Source organism: Diorhabda carinulata, chromosome 5 (genome assembly GCF_026250575.1).
Source record: "Diorhabda carinulata isolate Delta chromosome 5, icDioCari1.1, whole genome shotgun sequence".
NCBI lineage: Eukaryota > Metazoa > Arthropoda > Insecta > Coleoptera > Chrysomelidae > Diorhabda > Diorhabda carinulata.
In genome coordinates this window covers 30,322,368-30,342,312 of record NC_079464.1, presented here as the reverse complement: position 1 = coordinate 30,342,312, position 19,945 = coordinate 30,322,368, and the positions used below count along the sequence as shown (strand labels likewise).

The 19,945-nt window shown below is 28.8% G+C and overlaps 1 protein-coding gene across 4 annotated transcripts in view; it reads right to left on the bottom strand.

Moving 5' to 3' along the window:
* Positions 1-123: 123 nt before the first annotated feature.
* LOC130894190 (BMP and activin membrane-bound inhibitor homolog) overlaps positions 124-19,945 on the bottom strand; it is a 33,524-nt gene continuing 13,702 nt past the window's right edge. Inside the window, exons 2-7 of one of the 4 annotated variants that reach the window (XM_057800821.1) lie at positions 9,592-9,730; positions 5,588-5,748; positions 5,332-5,527; positions 5,045-5,272; positions 4,270-4,366; positions 124-162 (exon numbers count right to left, since the gene is read on the bottom strand). In XM_057800821.1, the coding sequence (XP_057656804.1) occupies positions 139-162; positions 4,270-4,366; positions 5,045-5,272; positions 5,332-5,527; positions 5,588-5,748; positions 9,592-9,730 (845 nt within the window). In that variant the 3' untranslated portion in view covers positions 124-138. Of the gene's footprint in view, positions 163-1,058; positions 4,367-5,044; positions 5,273-5,331; positions 5,528-5,587; positions 5,749-9,591; positions 9,731-11,846; positions 11,937-19,945 lie in introns of those variants that run through there. The other 3 variants (XM_057800822.1, XM_057800823.1, XM_057800820.1) reach the window with 3 other exon arrangements.

The window sequence follows — 19,945 nt, the reverse complement described above, 5'->3', positions numbered from 1 at the left end:
AAAAGAAGAAACGAATATAGAGTTGATATTAAAGGTATATTGTATTATTGGTAGAAATAGATAGAGCATTGATTTACCACTCTCTATTCGCTATTAAAATCAAAATTTGTCATTTTTCCCCTTTGGCGTTCACCCTACTCAAACAATTGACTTCATGGCGATCTGGAATGGAAAATATTCGATATAACACAAGAGACCAAATTGATTACATTTCTGTAGCTACAGTATAGCCAAACTTATAAACAGCATAAGTTTATTGAGAAAAAATAAAATAGGACCGATTTAGTATCATTTGCAATTAACAAATAGATAATAGCGATTTAATTTATTTTTATACTAAATTGGTTGATATTTAGATTAAATTGTTCATTACAAAGTAATCATATCATATATGAATTATTCTGACTGGATACGCGATAATGAATGAAATTATTTTTGTGGCGTTGCCTTTCAGAAACTGTGAGTATAATTATTTTTTTTAATTATTCGGTTATTTTGGTATATATATATATATCTGATTTTTATTGAAAAAAACCTTAAATTATTGAACAAGTATGATTCGTTGTTGTGTAGTTTGTGGAAAGGTGGATCATTTATTTCCAAATTAAAATTTTCATAGGTAAATGTGGTTATGTTTCGTCAGGAAAACAATTTTGTGTATCGCCAGTGCCGGGTCATTAATTTTTGTTACTATTATTGAAATATTTCATTGCCTTATTCAACTATTAGTACTAGTTTCTTGGATATTTCCGTTTACCAGAAAAAATAGTATGTCGTGTATATATTTTCTATGATTTTTAATAAAAGAATTATTCTTGTGATTTTTTTAATTAAATTTAGTTTAATATTTTGATAGCAAATTTTATATGACAAGGGTAACCCTCTCCTTTTCGCACTCATTACTTGTTCATAAGAAACGTTGGATCGCCTTCAAATGCATTTTATCGATGAAGTATTTTGTCTATTGTGTTATCAAGTCTATGAATGTGTCAACTTTTATATGGAGATATGAAGGAAGATTAATTAAATAGGAAGGATAATAAATAAAAAAACATCCATCAAATCAAAAGTATATTACTTGAAAAAAAAATAATTTTACAAAAAAAATATATTAAAAGAGATTATACATTCAGGAACAATAATAGATAAATATAATATTCAATTTTTAGAATAAAATGATACAGTTATAATCAAGTTATAATACAAATTACATAAAAGTAAGTACAAAATTTTATATGTGTACAATAATATATTTATACTAAACATTGTTTACAACAACATTCGCATTATACCATCGAATCATTTGAGCTTTATTCGTACCCGGCTAGAAGGACCAGATGGTGTAATTGCGAATGTTGGTGTAGTGGTAATAGTTCGGTGTAAATATCTCAAACGATTCCAGAAATTACAACTCAATATATTTACAATCTAATAATTTTTTGAGCAAATTTTAGGTACAGACATTTGAACAAACTACGAAAAATTCGATAACGAGTTTAAATATAAATATAAAAAATGACATATGGAACCTAACCTACCCAAAAAATTGGTTACATCAAAAATTCAGTATATTTTTTCCAATTTGCGTCGAAAATTCATAGTTTCGAACGATTTCGTTAGATGGCGCCAGCTACAACGTTTTTGCTCACATTAGAACTGAAGTTAGGTTAGGTTAATTAGGTGTCCAAATATGAGTTTGTGGTTGGGTGTGGGAGATAGCGTAGCTTGTTAAAAGGGAATTATTTGAAAAACATTAAATTTATGACGACATTTAACGTTGATTAATATATAGTCGAATAGAATAATGACTATCATTACCAATGGCACCGGAACGTGTATTGTTTATCTGAGGTACACAAAAAGCGGATTATAAGGATATGTCATTATTTTATTATGTAAATAAAGACAGAAATAGCTCGAAACGTCAATTTTAACTTATTCTAAACAAAGTAGACCTAAATCAGCAACAAAAACACATAAGAAAGTCTAAGAAGTAAAATAGAAGCATCGAGTACTACCGGAGAATCTAAATATGACTTTGGAAAGTTTCCATTGGAGAAAACTCCATTATAACCTCAGTGAAAGGAACAGAAGAATGAATTTGTTGTTAATATTTAAATCGAAACGTACTGTAGAGTATTTTGAAGTTATATTGGAAAAAAATACTCAGTAGATGATTTTTTATTCTCGGATTCATTATTTCTCCTATCTGTTAGAAAATATGGAACCACAAGGGTTTTAATATAAACATTAAGTTGTTATTAGACTATTCTGTCAATGTAAATTGACATTATCAATTAGTTTGCATATTTCTTAATGCAACTACCCTATATTTACCTCTTGGTCATTATTATCAAAATTTAACAGCTTTCTCAAAATATAGATTTGAGTTTTTTTGCATCTCTTTATCTAAAATTTTCTCAAACAATTTAAAATGAACTTAATCTCATTTATTGTCCAATTTAATGTATAATTATAATCACATTTCTATTCATAAAATTACAAAATTATTTACACACTTTTTATTCGATAATAATTTGATTTTTCCTTGGATCTCACAGTTACATCTAGGTAAGTGACAAAATATCTATTAATGTCGGGAAAAAACAAGACGGGAATTTTCTATTCTAATTAATCAGATTATCTAAAAAAAAAATGATTAAAGGAATCCATAAAAACACTTTTCGAATCAATGTTTTACCAAAGTAACAATGTGATCTAAGGCTATTTCATATCTAATAATCGTAACTATTGATATGTTATAAACATTGGATATAAAATATACTGTGTGATCTATAAAGGAGACAACTGTTTTTCATAAATAATAAGACTTTGGTCCTTCATCGATACATCATGTATATAATCCTTTCAAATTCTTTAAATTATAGAAAAAAAAAATAAAGGTATAATTGGTACTAGTAACTTAATTTATTTGATTTTAAATTGGAAATGTCAAAAAGAGTAGAAAGTTTAATTTGAAATTGATGTTTTGAGGTTGTTAAATTAGTCTTTACATATTATTTGGCAATGGGGTACTTTTTCACGTCATTTAAAACGTCTTCTGGCTTTTCACTCAATTTTGTAGGGATTTAATATATAATCAACTATAATCTTCGATATGTCTAAAGCATCGGTAACATTTGATCATTACGAATCAATAAATTTGTTATTAGAGCACTTGACTTGAATTTCATTTTATTTGAAATAATTACCTTTGATATGTTAGCACAATATTTAGTTTGGACTGTGGAATTGGTTAGTTTAACACCAATAGTCAAAACTAACTCTTTCTATTTATATTAACATTTATATAAGTCGACTGTTGATATTTAATCTCTTAAATTTTGAATAAGTCAAGTTTTCTTCTATTAAAAATCAATTTCAGCATATATATTTCCACATATATTCAATATACTGATTTTTTTGGCTTCACAAGTATCCTCCTTTATTAAATCACACTGTATATAAACATTTATTGATCAAAAGGTGTGAAATTATGTTAGTGTCTAAGAAATGGGTATTTATTTTAAAATTCAGTCATAATATGGTTTCAGAATAATAAAAAAATTATTTTGTTTCATTCTTTTCCCTACATACTTTCCAGATAATTAAATTGTGAGTTTAAAAGTTACCGATAACATAGATTGTAAGTAGTTAACTCCTGTCAGAAAAAGACTCTTTTGAAGACAAAGTATAATTACTAATGCATAATTTCATATATCTAAAAGTGAATCAATAAAATTTAATTCAATTATCATTTTTTTTATAAATAATGTTCAAAATCTAACAAAAAAGTTAAGTATACCCCAAAATTTGATTTTACTAGTCAGCAATTGTATGAAAAACTTCAAATATAGATAAGACTGAAATATTCGATCAAATATCTTCTCAATTTACAAAAAATCTGTTTATTATTCCGAAAAATCCAAGAAAATGTACTAAAATTGTCAAAATATTCTTATATGTCTAGACGAATACATTTATTGTTATGAGTTACAGTATTTTTCACAGCCTAAAATCCAATGAATCAAAAATTAATAGCACTAAGTTTAATGTTACTAACAATTCGTTGAAAAACATTTTTTTTGATATTTTCTTATAGCATTCCAACAATAAATACGAGTATGATTCATTAAACTGATCTCAAAATATCCTTGTAAAAAATAATTATTCAAAAAGTGATTTAAGCGCAGTGATATTAATACCCTCAGTCTTATATGTTGAAAATAATCAAGAAAGGAAAGTTTTCTGAACAGGAAATTTATTTACCTCCGCAGTATAATTCACTTCAGATCGAGGTGGTTTTTCCTTTTCAATTTCCAAGATAATTGATTTCCCGGAATCTTCGTAGTTCACCAAATTATATCTGATAAAACAAAATATTTGGAAAATTTTCTAATTGTTACACTAAAAAAGGTCCTATTTTTTTATTATAATCTGTTTGGATTTTCAAAAAACCAACTAATTTATTTAAAATACTTAAAATTTCAATAATTGAACTATATGAACTATTTTGGAGTGGGTTTCCTGTTGGTTTGGATTATCGATTTCGAAGCACACAAAGTTAGTAATATGAGAAAAAATCACAAATCCTCCGTTAAAACACACCAAATATACACAAACTACGTAAATATGTTAAATTCGTTTGACGTGACAATCGAGAGTTTAATTGTTGAACGAATCGAATGATTTCCATAGAATATACACAAATATAATTTTATCTGACAAGTATTGAATTTAATGTATTCTTTATTAAATAACTTTGTCTATTATTTAAAATAGACTTTGAATAATATATGACTTGTTAGTTGAATCACAGATTGGTTAAAATGAATAAGAGTTATCTGAAATTAACAAGCTAGAAGAAGATAAATAAACCAGTTATTTTAAAACAAATTGACAAGTTAGAAAAAGATAGTGATACAACTTATTTTAAAATATCTTGTAGAGGTGAGAAAAGAAAATGTTATATATTTAGTTACTTACAGAATTTACTAGAGATGGAGATATACTATAAAAAATTATTATTTATATATGAAATTACCTTGTTTGGTTTCTATTTTTTTCATCACTTGTAGTAGATTCCCTCTGAATTAGAGGTTCGTGGAACTGCCCTGGGTACTCCTCGACGTGCGTACAATAGAAATTATTGTGAGGTGACGTAACATAATCTTTACGAAGAAGATTATCGTAAGTCCGGTGAAAATTATTTTGATTACATTTTTCTTTGGCGTTTTTTTGATGCGACACCGGCTGAATATACAAAGTAGGTCTGAAAAAATAATAAGACAAAATTGTAACTACTTTAGATGAATTGTTTTTCGAACTTACCCCAACTTATTAATTGATGAATTTTGGTGTTCGCTTTTTAGTATTTTGACAGCTAAAGCGATTAAAACGAATAAAATAACGGCTCCGCATATCGGTACCGCTATTGTAGCTGCTCGGAACCATACTTCCGAATCGGAATATAAAAACTTTTCTTCTCTTTTTTGATATTTAGCATCGGTTTCTCGAGGTGATGCAACTGGAATTAAAATTTGATACTCGTAACAAGTTTATTTACTATAATAACGATTATATTCACCTAATTTCGTTGCGTTCATTAGATTTTTAGTTTGTGGATTTTCTATGTGATTACACATATCATAATGGCAACACATCAATCTTGATTTCGTGTTTTCTTTTTTTCTGAAAGTTGTTTTTTCGTTTATACCAGTTTTACCGTGGCATCTGTATTTTTGTTCTCTGTATAAAAGAAAACGAAACGTTCAAACATGATAAAATATTAAATGATAATGAGCATAATACGAATTATATTATAATACGTTAGAAATCGGTGTTGCCAGATTTATTTACAACATTTCTTTGATTGAATGATAAAAATTCTGTAAAACAGTATCAGGTGAATAAATAACTTATATGAACTAAACTTTTTAAGAAAAATAAAATATTCATCTTTCAACTGACGACAGTAGTAGTTCCGTATTTTATTTTATCTAATTCCGCTATAAAATTTGACACTTTAAGTCACTCCTTGACAGTAGGAAACGTCATATTTTTCATAAACTTCATATATTAACTATGGGAAGTAATTATGTACAAACTTTACGTAACCGTTTAGGTTTCAAAGAATAATTAATTACTGTAAAAACTTTTTTTATTATTATTTTTTATATAAATATTTGTTAAAAATATTTTTATAATTATATATAAAATACACAAGTTTACTTGAAATACTACAAATTCTGATAAAAAACAAAAATTAAGTTTCACGATCGTTCACATTGGAGGAAATTCTATAAATTACGGCAACACTGTTGTTGTGTAAATGTTTGCATTTATCATATATAGCAGTGTTGCCAGTTTGAAGAGGTTAGAAACAACGTATAATTAGATATTTTGAATATTTCTTCATTATTTTGATTAGAATTTGTTAAGACACCTTAACTGTATATCTTATGTGTTTAAAATCAACTTTCAAATATTATTAATATCTCCCGAATTATTCCTAAGTTCTTTATCAACGCATTTCATAAATTTCCGATTAGCAAAGAATATGATGTTATAATTTATTAAGAGATAAATAAAAAACAACTGCCCATAGGTCGTATGGTTAATAAAATATATTAACGATGTGAACTGCATTCTTCAAGTTCATTAAAAGATAGTCGAATTAATTATGATAATTGTGAGGAGGTCATTGACACCTATCGTCATAAAACGAGTTGTGTGTTTTATGAAAACAAAAGATTCGTGACAATTAAAGTTATTAACCAGCAATTACAATTAAAAATATAAGTGAAGATAATACTTTTTTTCTAGCCTCGTATAAAATTCCAAATATTTCGTTATAACATCCAACATTTTATATTAAAACCGCCTCGTGTGTGTTCCGTTAAACAAATTCGAAAATATTCGATTAGTTTTTTTTTTCGAATTCTGAAATGCTAAAATCGTTGTCGGAATTTTTTTCTACGTCAATGGCAAATTATGCAATCGTGAAAAAAAGAGTAGAAGACATAATTAAGAGAAACAACGCGTGTGTGTCCTCCGTTCGTCTGCGTTTTTCCTCTTGGAGACAAACTCGTTCTGATTTGAAAATTTATTACCGACTTTTTGATAAACGCCGTCATTTGAATGCACAAACCATTTCTTGGAATTGGTTTTATAAACTTTCGTAAACGAACTATAAAAAAGGACATAAAAGTTATTGGTTGTCGGTGATGCCAATAACAATTTGTTACAACAAATTAATTTTCTATATATGCTTTAACAATTAAAAAGTATTTTTGATATGTTTACCGTTTTTATTATGACTGTGTTTAATTAACACAACGCATTGAAATGCATGCAACCAACATTACACGGTGTCAACTTTTTAATTGTTCATAATAGACGTGAAATTATATTTTTTTATTGTTTACTGAATAGATTACTATTGAAAAGTTAATTATCGATGTTAAATGAAATAAATAACTAATTTTTTCGTAAAACTCAATAAAATATTATGACAAATTTGAAATAATAATTTTGGTGGTTGGTCATCCTTTATAACAATAACCTGATAACTGATTAGTAATCAATTATCAAAAGAATCGATGTGATCCGTGAACACAGAACTAAAAATTCTGTTCGGTTCCTAAACTAATTCGGATTTCGATACGGGAGCAAAACCATTTTTTTATAATACAAGGTTGCCAGATAAAAGTTTAAGCATCTAATTTAAATTTTAATTATAAAATAGTAAGTAATAAATATATCTAAATTAATAATTTTGGATTATTATATTAAATATTAAAAATTGGAGAAAATTATATAAATTTATTCACAAAATTCGTTTTTTCATTTTCATTTTTACGCAGGAAATGTAGAGGGTGAAAATTTGGCAACACGGTAAATGTTAGTAACTAATTGACGATGTATGCTTTATGAAACGTTTTTATGTTTTAAAATGATTAAATTTTTCCCTAATTTGAAGGCAGAGGTGTAACAAACCGTAACTTTTTTCATACTACAGTATACTGAGACGGTAAATTCATGTTTAGTTCGAATTTCGTTTAGTGATTGACGTGTTTTAAAAGGTGAATGTCTCTATGTATGGTAAATAAAATAAGTAATCGCATTGCCCCTTTATATTTAGCTTTACATCATTAACATCTAGTATAATTTATTATAATGATTATTGTAAGCAGATAACGGTTTCCAGGGTCAACATTAGCAAAAAATAACTATTAATATCGCCAGTGAATTGTAAACGATGGCGCCAAAACAACAATAAACAATGGTAATTGTGTGAAAGTAGTCTGGTGCAGATAAAACACTTCTTTTTTTTAATAACCACATTATTTTTCATCATATATGATAGAAAAAACACACGTTTAGGTTATTTTTATTATACAGGATGTACGTGATATTAGTAGACAGTAATCTAAAGTACCATGTTGTTATTTTCTATTGTAATTACTGTACCTATTACTTTTATTGTTTCATTTATGAATGTGTATAAAGGCAATTAAATTTATCATAGTAATCTAACTGGATATTAAGAAAAATTATAACAAGTTTTAACAGTTGGTTTAAGTTGTAACAATTGACGTCAAACATAACCTCAACGACACATTATGTCAGTTGAATGGATCTCTCTAATTAAGCAAAAGTATAGTTTTAACAAATTAACCTTCAAATTAGCGTCTCAACACAAGTTGCAGGAAGTATTAATAATTTAGAGAATGGCGCTTAAATACAGGTAGGCTAATTGAAAAAAAAATCAAACAATACGTTAAGGAAAACATTTACGTCTGTAAATTATAAATGTTTTTAACGATATTATTTCTCGAAAATCCTTTTCGGCGGAAAAACCATCAAAAGACTAAAATATAATTGGTTCTTTAAACAATGCAATGTAAAATATTAATTTTACGACGACGTACATGGAATAAAAATATATTTTTATATTCGACGGGTAAAAAAAGAGAGAGGAAGGAGGTCAACAACATACCACGATGATGAAACAACTCGTATACTTGTGTTTATAGACCGAGCAATAAGTTTAAAATATTAAAAACTGTTTAAACGATTTAATTATATTTTCAGTCGATTATTACAAACTTATTAACCTCAATTTTTGTATATCGTAAAGAATTTATATAACTGACGTCATGTATAATGTTTAAAACTTTATATTCTTATGATTAATTACTTTTTTAATGACAATAAATACGTTGAAACTAGGAACTATCCTAGTTGTCAAAACACGAAAATTTTTATGCATCGGATGGGCGATCGACTAGATCGTACGGCGCTGTTGCCAGCTTGTACTAAAATTCTTAAAAAACACTTGATGAAATTTATTTATATAACTTAGCGCCGGATTAATTGGAATTGGAAGCCAGTGGCGCCCCTATTTATATTATTAGCAATTTAAATAAGTGAGTCATTTGTGTTATTAATTGAATTAATGATTATACGGTAAGTGTAAAGTTTTATTTTTACATTATAATTAATCAAACGCCGGATTGGCAGATTGTCATATTCGACATATTCATATCAGTGTTGCCATATTTCGAAATTTGAGTATAAAGTACTTACAATAGTTCCAGACATCCATGTCGTCCTTTATCGTGGTCGGTACTTTCCGGTACATCAGAAAAACATCCGCCGTTACTAGATTTGCACATGTATCCCGTCATCATGCACGTCGGCAGGTTGCAAAAACACCTTACGTAATCTGCGAAATAAAAAAAGACGTAAGACGGCGCGTCATATGGAACATACGCAATTGGTGATTTATTTGTACCTAACCTAACATAACCTAGCTTTTGTTTAGGTTTTTTATATTATTATTCATCCAAGGATGGACGAATAAACAAAAACTGAAATTTTAGTATACTTGACAACGCCGTTTTCTTTAAAAACCGATATAAATTGTCTACTTCTTAGACGACCTTCGTTCAATTAAGAAAATAGTAGTACCAGTACTTATTTTACGGAATTCCAGACATAAGCATGTAGACTTTATGCATATGGGTTATTTCAACGACAACTCGGTCGCATTTAATTCGATCTATTTTTAATTCGATGAAATTACACTAAGAAAATTCATTTCTGATCATCTATAAAGTCAAAATTGAGACACATTTTGTAATAATTATATCTGATGACTTGCACGCGCGTTTCGATAAGTTTTTGTTACAAAATCTGACAACAATGCGTATGAACCTAACCTATCAACGTTAAAAAATGACAGTTCACAAAACTAGGAGAATTTAGAATTGTACAACTGGAGTACCAACTATGAAGACAAAAAAAAACCTAATAAGAGGTTGGTAAACATAAAAAATTACTAGGTTCTCGAGGGGTAGCTTCAACAAATCGATTTACACTTGTAAAGTAATTTTTGGCCTCAATAAGTCTACTACAAGCAGCGGAAAACACTCAAAAGAAGAAGTGACAGCTCCATGTAATTAAAAAGTAGGTTAAACTCTTTTTTTTTCAATATTTCATTAATCTAATTATATATTATCCAATAATTGAAATAGAAAAAAACGTTTTGTATTCGACATTTTCATAAAATGGTTTCCGAAGTTCGATAAATTCGGTGCCTCAAAATAAACAGTTGATATTTTAATTCGTTATCGCGCCATCGTTTGATCAAAATTTAAACAAAGCACGACCGTATCTAATTCTCGTTGATTTATATTCGGCGCCTATTAATAAAAGGAAATAAGTAATTTTCTAAACAAATATACAACGTACTATCGTTTAAATATTTATAAACTTTAAAATAATTGTACATCGTAAAAAAGACAATGGCGTAACGTATATTTTAATTAATCCTCCAATATATACCACAAAATTCTTCTGTGTTGCAAATTTAAATGAACCGCGAAAATATATTATTCCTGCCACGTACCAACAAGGGCACTGACATCGAAAATCCGCCATGTTGTTACAACTGAATAACAACCAAGTTTGTATTTCTTATTAATTAATTATTTTACAGTTCCTTTTATAAGCTTGTTATTTGTTAAAGATATGGCAACGCTGTTTACATATGAACCTAATGGAATTGATATCTATATTCATACCCTTTTTATTCCTTAGACCTTTTTATTTATTTTTTTTTTATAAAATTTTACACCTCAATTATTTATCTGATATCAGTACGCCACTGGTTAAGTTTTGATTCGGTAGCAGTCTAAAAATAGCGTTAATGTGTCAAAACAGGCGCCTATAACTATTTAAAAATTACCCCGTGTCTAGCCCAAACCTCGTTAAAAAACTTTTTACTACTTAAATTTCATTTAAGTGGAAATTCGATATTCCTTGTATCAAAAATAAAGTATTCGAACGAATATACTTCAAACGATGCATATTATTCATAAATTTGATAAAAATTGGTCTATAAAAGTCGTTACCAGACTTATGAATCATCAAAAATTTCGTATTTCGTGATTTTAATCTATCAAATTAACTAACATCCATATAAATTATTTATTATATCATTGTTTATATTAAAATTTGAACTATAATGTAAACTATTACCTATAAAACAAACATATTTATTCTTTAATTAATCTCTGAATTATTCTTTCTAATAGACACGATATGTCAGACAGTTCCTTTTACTACTTTGTCTGTTTCTGCGCATCAGCTGACGCGAAACGATTTCTACTTTATCGACATAAAGCGCGGTAAAATTCAAAGTAATACATTATTTCTACAGGTATTAATACTTAGTGAAGAGATTATATTCGATATATTATAATAATTGTGTACAAATCTGAACACGAGAAGATAACAATTAGACTGAAACGAGCAATAATATAAACTCGTTCTGTTACCTTAAACGGACAAACATTATTACGAAGATAAACACCTCACTGTTAGATTTTATATTAGTTAACACGAGAAAGAAAACCTTCACTTCGACTAAAAGAAAATATTATTTTATCAATCAGTCGTACATTAGAAGGACATTACAAGTAAAGTGCATTCGATATTTGTTAGTAAATTAACGTGAACATTCTAAATGGTTACGTTTCAAGTGGGCTTTGAAGATTTAATGTTGCTAAGTATTTAATCATTTGTTGGGTAAGTGGAATATGTAAATGGGCGAAAAATAAATAAAACAGTTTTCGAATGTTATGGTTTCAAAAGTTATGGTCATTTTTATTTCGATAATCATGAAAATATATAAGCGATTATTGTAGACCATTATAAACATTGTGGTGGCGCGGTGTTGTCAAAGTTATCAGATTTTCTTTTAAATCATGTTAAAATTTTTAGTTTCAGAAAAAGTATGTTTATTTTATAATTTAAATGTGTAAGATAATATATAAATATTATCGAAAAAATACATATTTTTTTTATAAAACAAAAATTAGTATAATAAACATATACAATTACATATTATTCAGCTTAAGTTATCTATCTCCCTAACACATTTTTGTTATAACAAGTCTAAAGCAGCAATAATAAAATTTGTAATTGTAATTTATTTAACAAAATTAAAAAGAAAAATTACAGAATTATGTTAAAATAATCAAATTATGTTAAAATTTCATTTATTAGGAGAAAAGATAGAATATGTCATTTGGCAACATTGGATTAGAAGGCGGACGGCGTGGAGACCGATTCTTTTCCACCAAAACACAACAAAGATAAATGAAATTTGATAATATATTATATTGAATATATCTTGAGTGGGAACATATAAAAATCAATGTTGTCGGATGTATTTTCTAAAATTCCTCAGATTATCGTTTGTTTTATGTATTCCACATATATTATCTATATTACGTCTCCAGAGCTTTTAGTCTTCCCGTGTTTTTTATCTCGAGATGTTACTTTATTTTTAGATGAATGATGCAGACATGGTTTTAGTCGTTTAATCGGTTTCTTTCTACTGTCGTTAATTACGTACTTGAATAAGACTAATGTATTTTGTTTTTTTTTTTAAATGAAACCTCTAAACACGATTAAACCAGTAAAATTTATTTTGTCATATCTAAAAATATCGAAATATTTTTGTGTGAATTACATTAATATATCAAAATATACGAGGGAATCACGTAAATTTGTAAACAATCCTCTATGGCTATAGTATGATGTAGTTAATTTTTTACTGATTTTCTATGGAAAAAGATCTAGGATTATGACAAATCGTCACGAAATTTCTATAACAAGGTCGAAGAAGTGAAAAGCTAAAGAAAATTCATATAATTTGTTATATTAGTGCAGGCAAATTAGTTCTTTTTTTGGGAAAATGAAAAAAGTTATGTATAAGTAAAAAAATGCAATTTTACGATTTAAGCCTGACTTGTGGTCTAAATGAAAAATGTCCAGTAAAAAAAGGTTTACTTTTATAAGGATAATTTTTTAGTAAAACCTTGAAATTTACAAGAAAATACAAAGAAATCTTTTTGTTTTTTACATTTTCGTAAAAGTTATTCAAATTAGACAAATTTTGCGTAAAGTATACTTTTTTGTGTGTAAAATAACTCGAAAATCGCGAGGTCTCAAAAATATTTATTTTTTAGTGTGAAAACCCTTTTATTTATACATGAAAAGCGCGTGGTTTCCAAAATATTCATTTTTTCGTGTAAAATTCACTTTTTGGTATAAAAATTCACTTTTTTGAAAAAAAATTTCATCGTATAAGAGTGCAATTATTTATTTTTCACTTTTTTGGTATGAAAATTCTCTTCTTACTTATATAAAAATCGCGTGGTTTACAATATATTCAATTTAGGTGTGAAAATCCTTTTTTCATTCACATTTTGGTGTGAAAATCCTTTTTTTATATATGAAAACCTAATGGTGTCCAAAATAATCATTTTTTGGTATAAAAATTCACTTTTTTGAAAAAAAATTTCATCGTATAAGAGTGTAATTATTTATTTTTCACTTTTTGTGGTGCAAATACTTTTTTTATTCACATTTTGGTGTGAAAATCCTTGTTTTATATATGAAAACCTAGTGGTTTCCAAAATAATCACTTTTTCGTGTAAAAATCCACTTTTTTCAAAAAATTCCTCACCGAATAAGAGTGTAATTATTTATTTTTCACTTTTTGTGTGAAAGTTCCCATTTTTCATACATGAAAATCGCGTGGTTTCCAAAATATTTACTTTTTGTGGTGAAAACTTTTTTTTGAAAATATCTCTCGTCGTAAAGTATCTAATTATTGTTTTGCATCTACTTTTCTATAAAATGAAAAAAAAAAAACACTATAAATTTCGTGTTCCCGTTCATCGATTTACATTCTATGATGTCAGGCAGAAATATTTTAAAATTGGTTTGTAGGATGTTCTAAAAAAAATTGTGAATATGTTTCTAGTAAGACATTGTTTTTACAAGTCGCTATTATACATCGATTGTATCGATATCGAGAATCGATTTTTTAAGTATCGGTATCGAGAATCGAAACATTTTCGTATCGACTACAATCCGCGACCAGAAACCATACAGGGATTTAGAAATATTCTTCATCCAATCGTACAAAATCGGTTGGGAATTATGCACATCAAGTTTCTTTTGTACAGCTCTTTATCTATTCCTTTTAACGCATATCTTTCACCACATTCGTCAAGGTGATCTCAATGACATCTGTCAATAATCGTAGATTAAATTTTGGCTAAAAAAATCACAATCAATGCAAGTATTTTGTATTTTCAATCAATTTCCTATACGAGCGCTCTCTAACGTAAAAAAATAGTTCTACGGGAAACACTCGATACGATTTCCAATTTCCAGAGAAAATTACAAATTTCCAACCAACCATAGCCACCACCCACAAACAATTATACTAACCACACCAACTTCCGCTCGTTATGTCTATTTAAAAATTCCCATGAATCTAAGTATACGGCTCGAAGGTCCAGCCACTTTTTTTTTCATTATTCTTTTCAAAAAAATTAAAATAATAACAGCGAGAACTAGCGACATAACGAAAGCATCTTGAACGAGTAGGTAAGAAAAATCCGTAGCGATATCGTACCCTATAATTTTGCGGCTGAAAGGTTTCTGCTCTTTTAAGTCGTTTGTTCTCGTTATAAGCTATTATTTACCCGAGTCTCATATACCGGTCGTAACTAGTTACGCAGTGGCGTAGGTACGTACCTTAATTAATTAACCTAACCTAACTTAACCTAACCTAACGACTCGGGAATTCGAATCGAGCAAAACATGTTAAGCAATTTGAAGTTCGTTGTTTCATTTTGTGGAAAAACTGGATTAAAATTATTTTTAGAAACCTTTCGTCGCACGAGGGAGGCATTTGAAAAATTTTTGAATCGTTTTTGGAACCCGACACAACAAATTGATGTAGATGGTTATTTTTTTGTTCAAATCAGGTTGTTGTTACTTATTCACACAGTTTTAAACGAAATTAATCCCGAACTTCCCTTTTTAAAGTCAATTTGACTGGTCTATAAGGCATTAGGCTGTAAATTGGACACAAACACATTCATTGCAGCTTCTCTTTTTCGTCACCTTCAATTCTGTATCTGTTTGAACACACTGTTCACACTACAAATACAACAACACCCACAATTAGACTTTCTGACGCGCGTTTCGACGAGACTGAAGACTGTTTACACCCCCCATTACACCAACACCCACAATTAGACTGTCTGACGCGCGTTTCGACGAGACTGAAGACTGTTTACACCCCCATTACACCAACACCCACGATTAGACTTTCTGACGCGCGTTTCGACGAGACTGGAGACTGTTTACACCTCTCACTAGACCTACACTGACGCGCGCGTTTCGATAACCAGGTTATCGTCTTTAGGGAAATCGAATCGAGCAAAACATGTTAAGCAATTTGAAGTTCGTTGTTTCATTTTGTGAAAAAACTGGATTAAAACTATTTTTAGAACCCTTTCGTCGCAAGAGGAAACAAAATTAATCCCGAACTGCCTTTTTTAAAGCCAATTTGACTGGTCTATAAGGCATTAGGCTGTATGTTATCAAAAAAATTTATTTTGCTGTTATTTTTCATTAATTGCAGCTTCTCTTTTTCGTCACCTTCAATTCTGTATCTGTTTGAACACACTGTTCACACTACAACTACACCAACACCCACAATTAGACTGTCTGACGCGCGTTTCGACGAGACTGAAGACTGTTTACACCCCCATTACACCAACACTCACGATTAGACTTTCCGACGCGCGTTTCGACGAGACTGGAGACTGTTTACACCTCTCACTACACCAACACTGACGCACGCGTTTCGATAACGAGGTTATCGTCTTCAGAGACTGAAGGTGAACTGTTTAGTTTTACCGGACAGTGTAGATGTGAATTTTAGTGTAGTGGTAGTGTAAACAGTGTGTTCAGTGGCGTGAAAAAGAAGCTTAACTAAATTTTTTCACATTTCAATTTTTTGATAATACGCATTTTATTAAAAAATAATTAGTTGTGTAAATATTTTTAATAAATAATTATAATTTATGATAATTTTCTTCAGAATGACTCTTTATAGTGATTGGTTTCTTTGGAATTTGTTGAAAAATCGGCTTAAAAATTCATTTTGACTATTTTTAGATTGTACAGGTTGTCCTTGTGAAAGTTGAGGATTGTTAACCATTGAGCACGACCCGCCCCTGGCCTTGTATAAATACACATTCTGATTTTTCAACTTTAAATACCTATAACTCAGAAACGAGGGGTCGTGCGTATGAGAATAGAAAATACTACATATATTGTACCATAAAATGTTGACTGAATTAGATTTTTTCATTAAAATAAATTATTATTTAATTATATTTATTTATGTATTACAAGTACGCCTAAGGTTTCGTGTTCATTTTTTTTTCCGAAGTAATTAGGGCAGCGATGGAGAACTACATATAATAATTACTTAATAATGATGTACAACATTGCCTTTGGTATTTCATTTCGTTTTTTCACTCTCACGTAATTTGAAATTTCTGAAAGAATTCTAATAGCTACCTATTATAATGGTAGAATAAATTTTCAAAATTACACATTGATTTTGTTGTTGCGAAACTTCCAAACTTCTTCAATTGATTTATTCTTCGCTTTCAGTCTTAGGTTTCGAAATCGTCTTGTTTTGATTTGAAATTAGACAGGTAAAAATTTTTGAGTTATTATTTTTTTGTAAAAACATTTAATTTTTACCCCTGAATGCATTAAAATAAAAAACCGGGTGGTTCTATTTGAAAAAATGAAAAAAATTGATATTTATGAAGGTAAACTTTGAACTCTTTTTATACACACCCTGTATAAAATGAAAAATTTTTTGACGTAGTTTCAAATACGTCTGACCTTGTTAAAAGCAACCGAACAAAAACAATTTTCATATCTTTAAGGGTATCCTTGTAAAAAAATAATTTATAAGGGTCAAATTTTTTACAAAAAAATTAATAACGCAAAAAGTACGCATTTTTCAAAAAAAGTTTTTAGACAAAATTATACTCAAATTTCACGTAGATTTCAAAAATATATTAATATACAGGGTGTTTTATTTAAAATAACAAAGTTACAGTCGACTTTCGGTATAACCGGAAGTCGGCCATTTTTGAAAATATTTTAGTTAAAAAGATCGTATCCGAAAACCAAACGTAGAAAATTTTCATGATTTGTGACATACGCAAATAGTTTTAACTCGTCGTGGGACACTCTGTATATTGGTATTATATATATGGTGAAAACATAAAAACTAATTAAAAAATTTTAAGTGCTTCGAATATCAAATTATAATCCGTGAATTTGATCAGTAGTGTATGTAGAATCAAATATGAACCAGAAATAAGTCACTAAAAAACAAGCTGAATAGCACTTGCAGCTGAGGCCATCACGAACTTAAGAAAAAGAAGAATATAGTCGAAACGTCAAATTTTTACCTGTATTAAAAAATTAAAAAAACTAATTTTAAATTAGAAAAGACCTAAAATCATGACGATTTAGAAATAGAATTATTCCAAAAGGTCGTTAGACATAGTACAGGACAAATCACAATTATCTGAAACGATTTGAAGGAATGGTTCTCTTAGAAATCCGCAATTTTTGGTTTACTAAGTAGAAAAAAATACGATTAGGACCATAACTCCTTTAATTTTGATGCTATCACAACTTATAATATACCATTTTAAAGGTAATTGAAAGAACTACAACTTTTTTTAATACAATATATAGTGAAAAACCTTTTATTTTAAAACGGTGAAGGGTCAAAGGGCTCGAGAGAGTGATTGCGCTGCCGCGCGCTCTTTAAACAATCATATCTTCGTCAATTTTTGTGTGACGAAAAAAAGAAAAAAATCAAATTTTTTGTCAGAAAAAGACCTACATTTTTTATCATTATACTTTTATGCGTATCTTTAATCATTTTTGAGATATTCTGAAAAGAAGGAGTTTCTTTTAAAATTTTCCTTAAAATCGTGATTTTTTTGAAAAATATATGTCCTAAAGCAGCGAAACTGCTAGAATCCATCAAATTCTTTATATTAAAGTTAATTCTAGTCGAAATACGATTAATTTTAATTTTGGTGGAAATGGCACTTATGAAACCTATTGATTTAAAAGAAAAAACCATTAGATTTTCCTTTTATTTGCATTACAGCTCACTCATTTTACGTGGAAAAGATTTTTAATTATACTCATTTTAAAGCTTATTTCAAGCACTACAAAACCTTATTTCAATAGAATGCGTAAAATGTATCTGCTCGCCGCTAGATGGCATTGAATACATCGATTAAATTTCAGACAAAGTAAAAACCGACTTCGATCTTCAATATCTCGCTTAATATTACACTTAGAACATTTTATGAAAAACCTATTTGTTCAGTTTTTCATCTGCTACAATTTTTTCAATATAAAATTTTCGTTAAAATGCATATTTTTGGAGATATTTGCAAAAAACCGAAGAAAAAATTACGAATTTTCAATTGCCAATAACTTGAAAAGTATTTGGTTTTTTGAAAAACTTTATGGAACATTTTTTTCTAAAAATTAAGCGTTCTAACAATATCCGAGGTTATTTTGAAAAAAAAAATTATACCACCGAGAAGGGGCGGTAATTGCGGAGCGATGCACTTTTTCTTATTTCACTTTACTTTTGAGGTTAGGAAATTATTTATTTCAGTCTTTGCTTTATCTTGTAGCATGTCAAGCGGCCTTAAGTGTATCACCGTCAATAATTAAATCTGCTGCAGCCTTGATTTTGGTTGTTTAACCAAAATTAACAAGATTTCTTTTCTTACTTTCCGTATTTCAAAAATTAATTTTAAGCAAATAAAATCCGAACAATTACGTGACTCAACCGAAAAAAAGTGAGTCAGGACGTGCCATAAAATGTCACAGATAAGAGTCACTTAGCCAACACGAAGAACTACTTTCGAGACGGACGATTCTGGCGCCTGTCTTATCCCCTTTCGAATACGACAGACTGAAAGCAAACGCCGAATTGACTCCGTTTATTGTGTTTTTGTGTGGGACATTTTAAATATCTTTTCCTTTGAAATGTTAATAAATCAATTCCAATAAGAGATAAAGTTATTAATAAATCATTCGGGGTATTATCTTCGATAAATTTTCTATACCGTACGTGTCAGAAAAAGACCTACATTATACTTCAATCATTTTTGAGATATTGAGAAAATAAGGAAATTTTTGTTAAAATTTGGATTTTTTTCGCTTAAAATCGTAATTTGAATCCATCAAATCGGTCATTTCCAAATGGTACTCTAGCCAGTTTACCGGAAGTGTTCGAAACTGACGTAGAAATCGAATGTTTCCGTTCTACGACGGCGACCTCTAACGTATCGGTTCAAACAACGATTTGAACTGTCAAAACATCGAATTGGTGGTTTGTCAAAACGTCGAATTAGTGGTTAGTCAGTCCACTCGATGACTTTTCATTTCCGTTTTTCTACACTCGAAAAAATGGTTGGTGCATTCAAATGTTTGG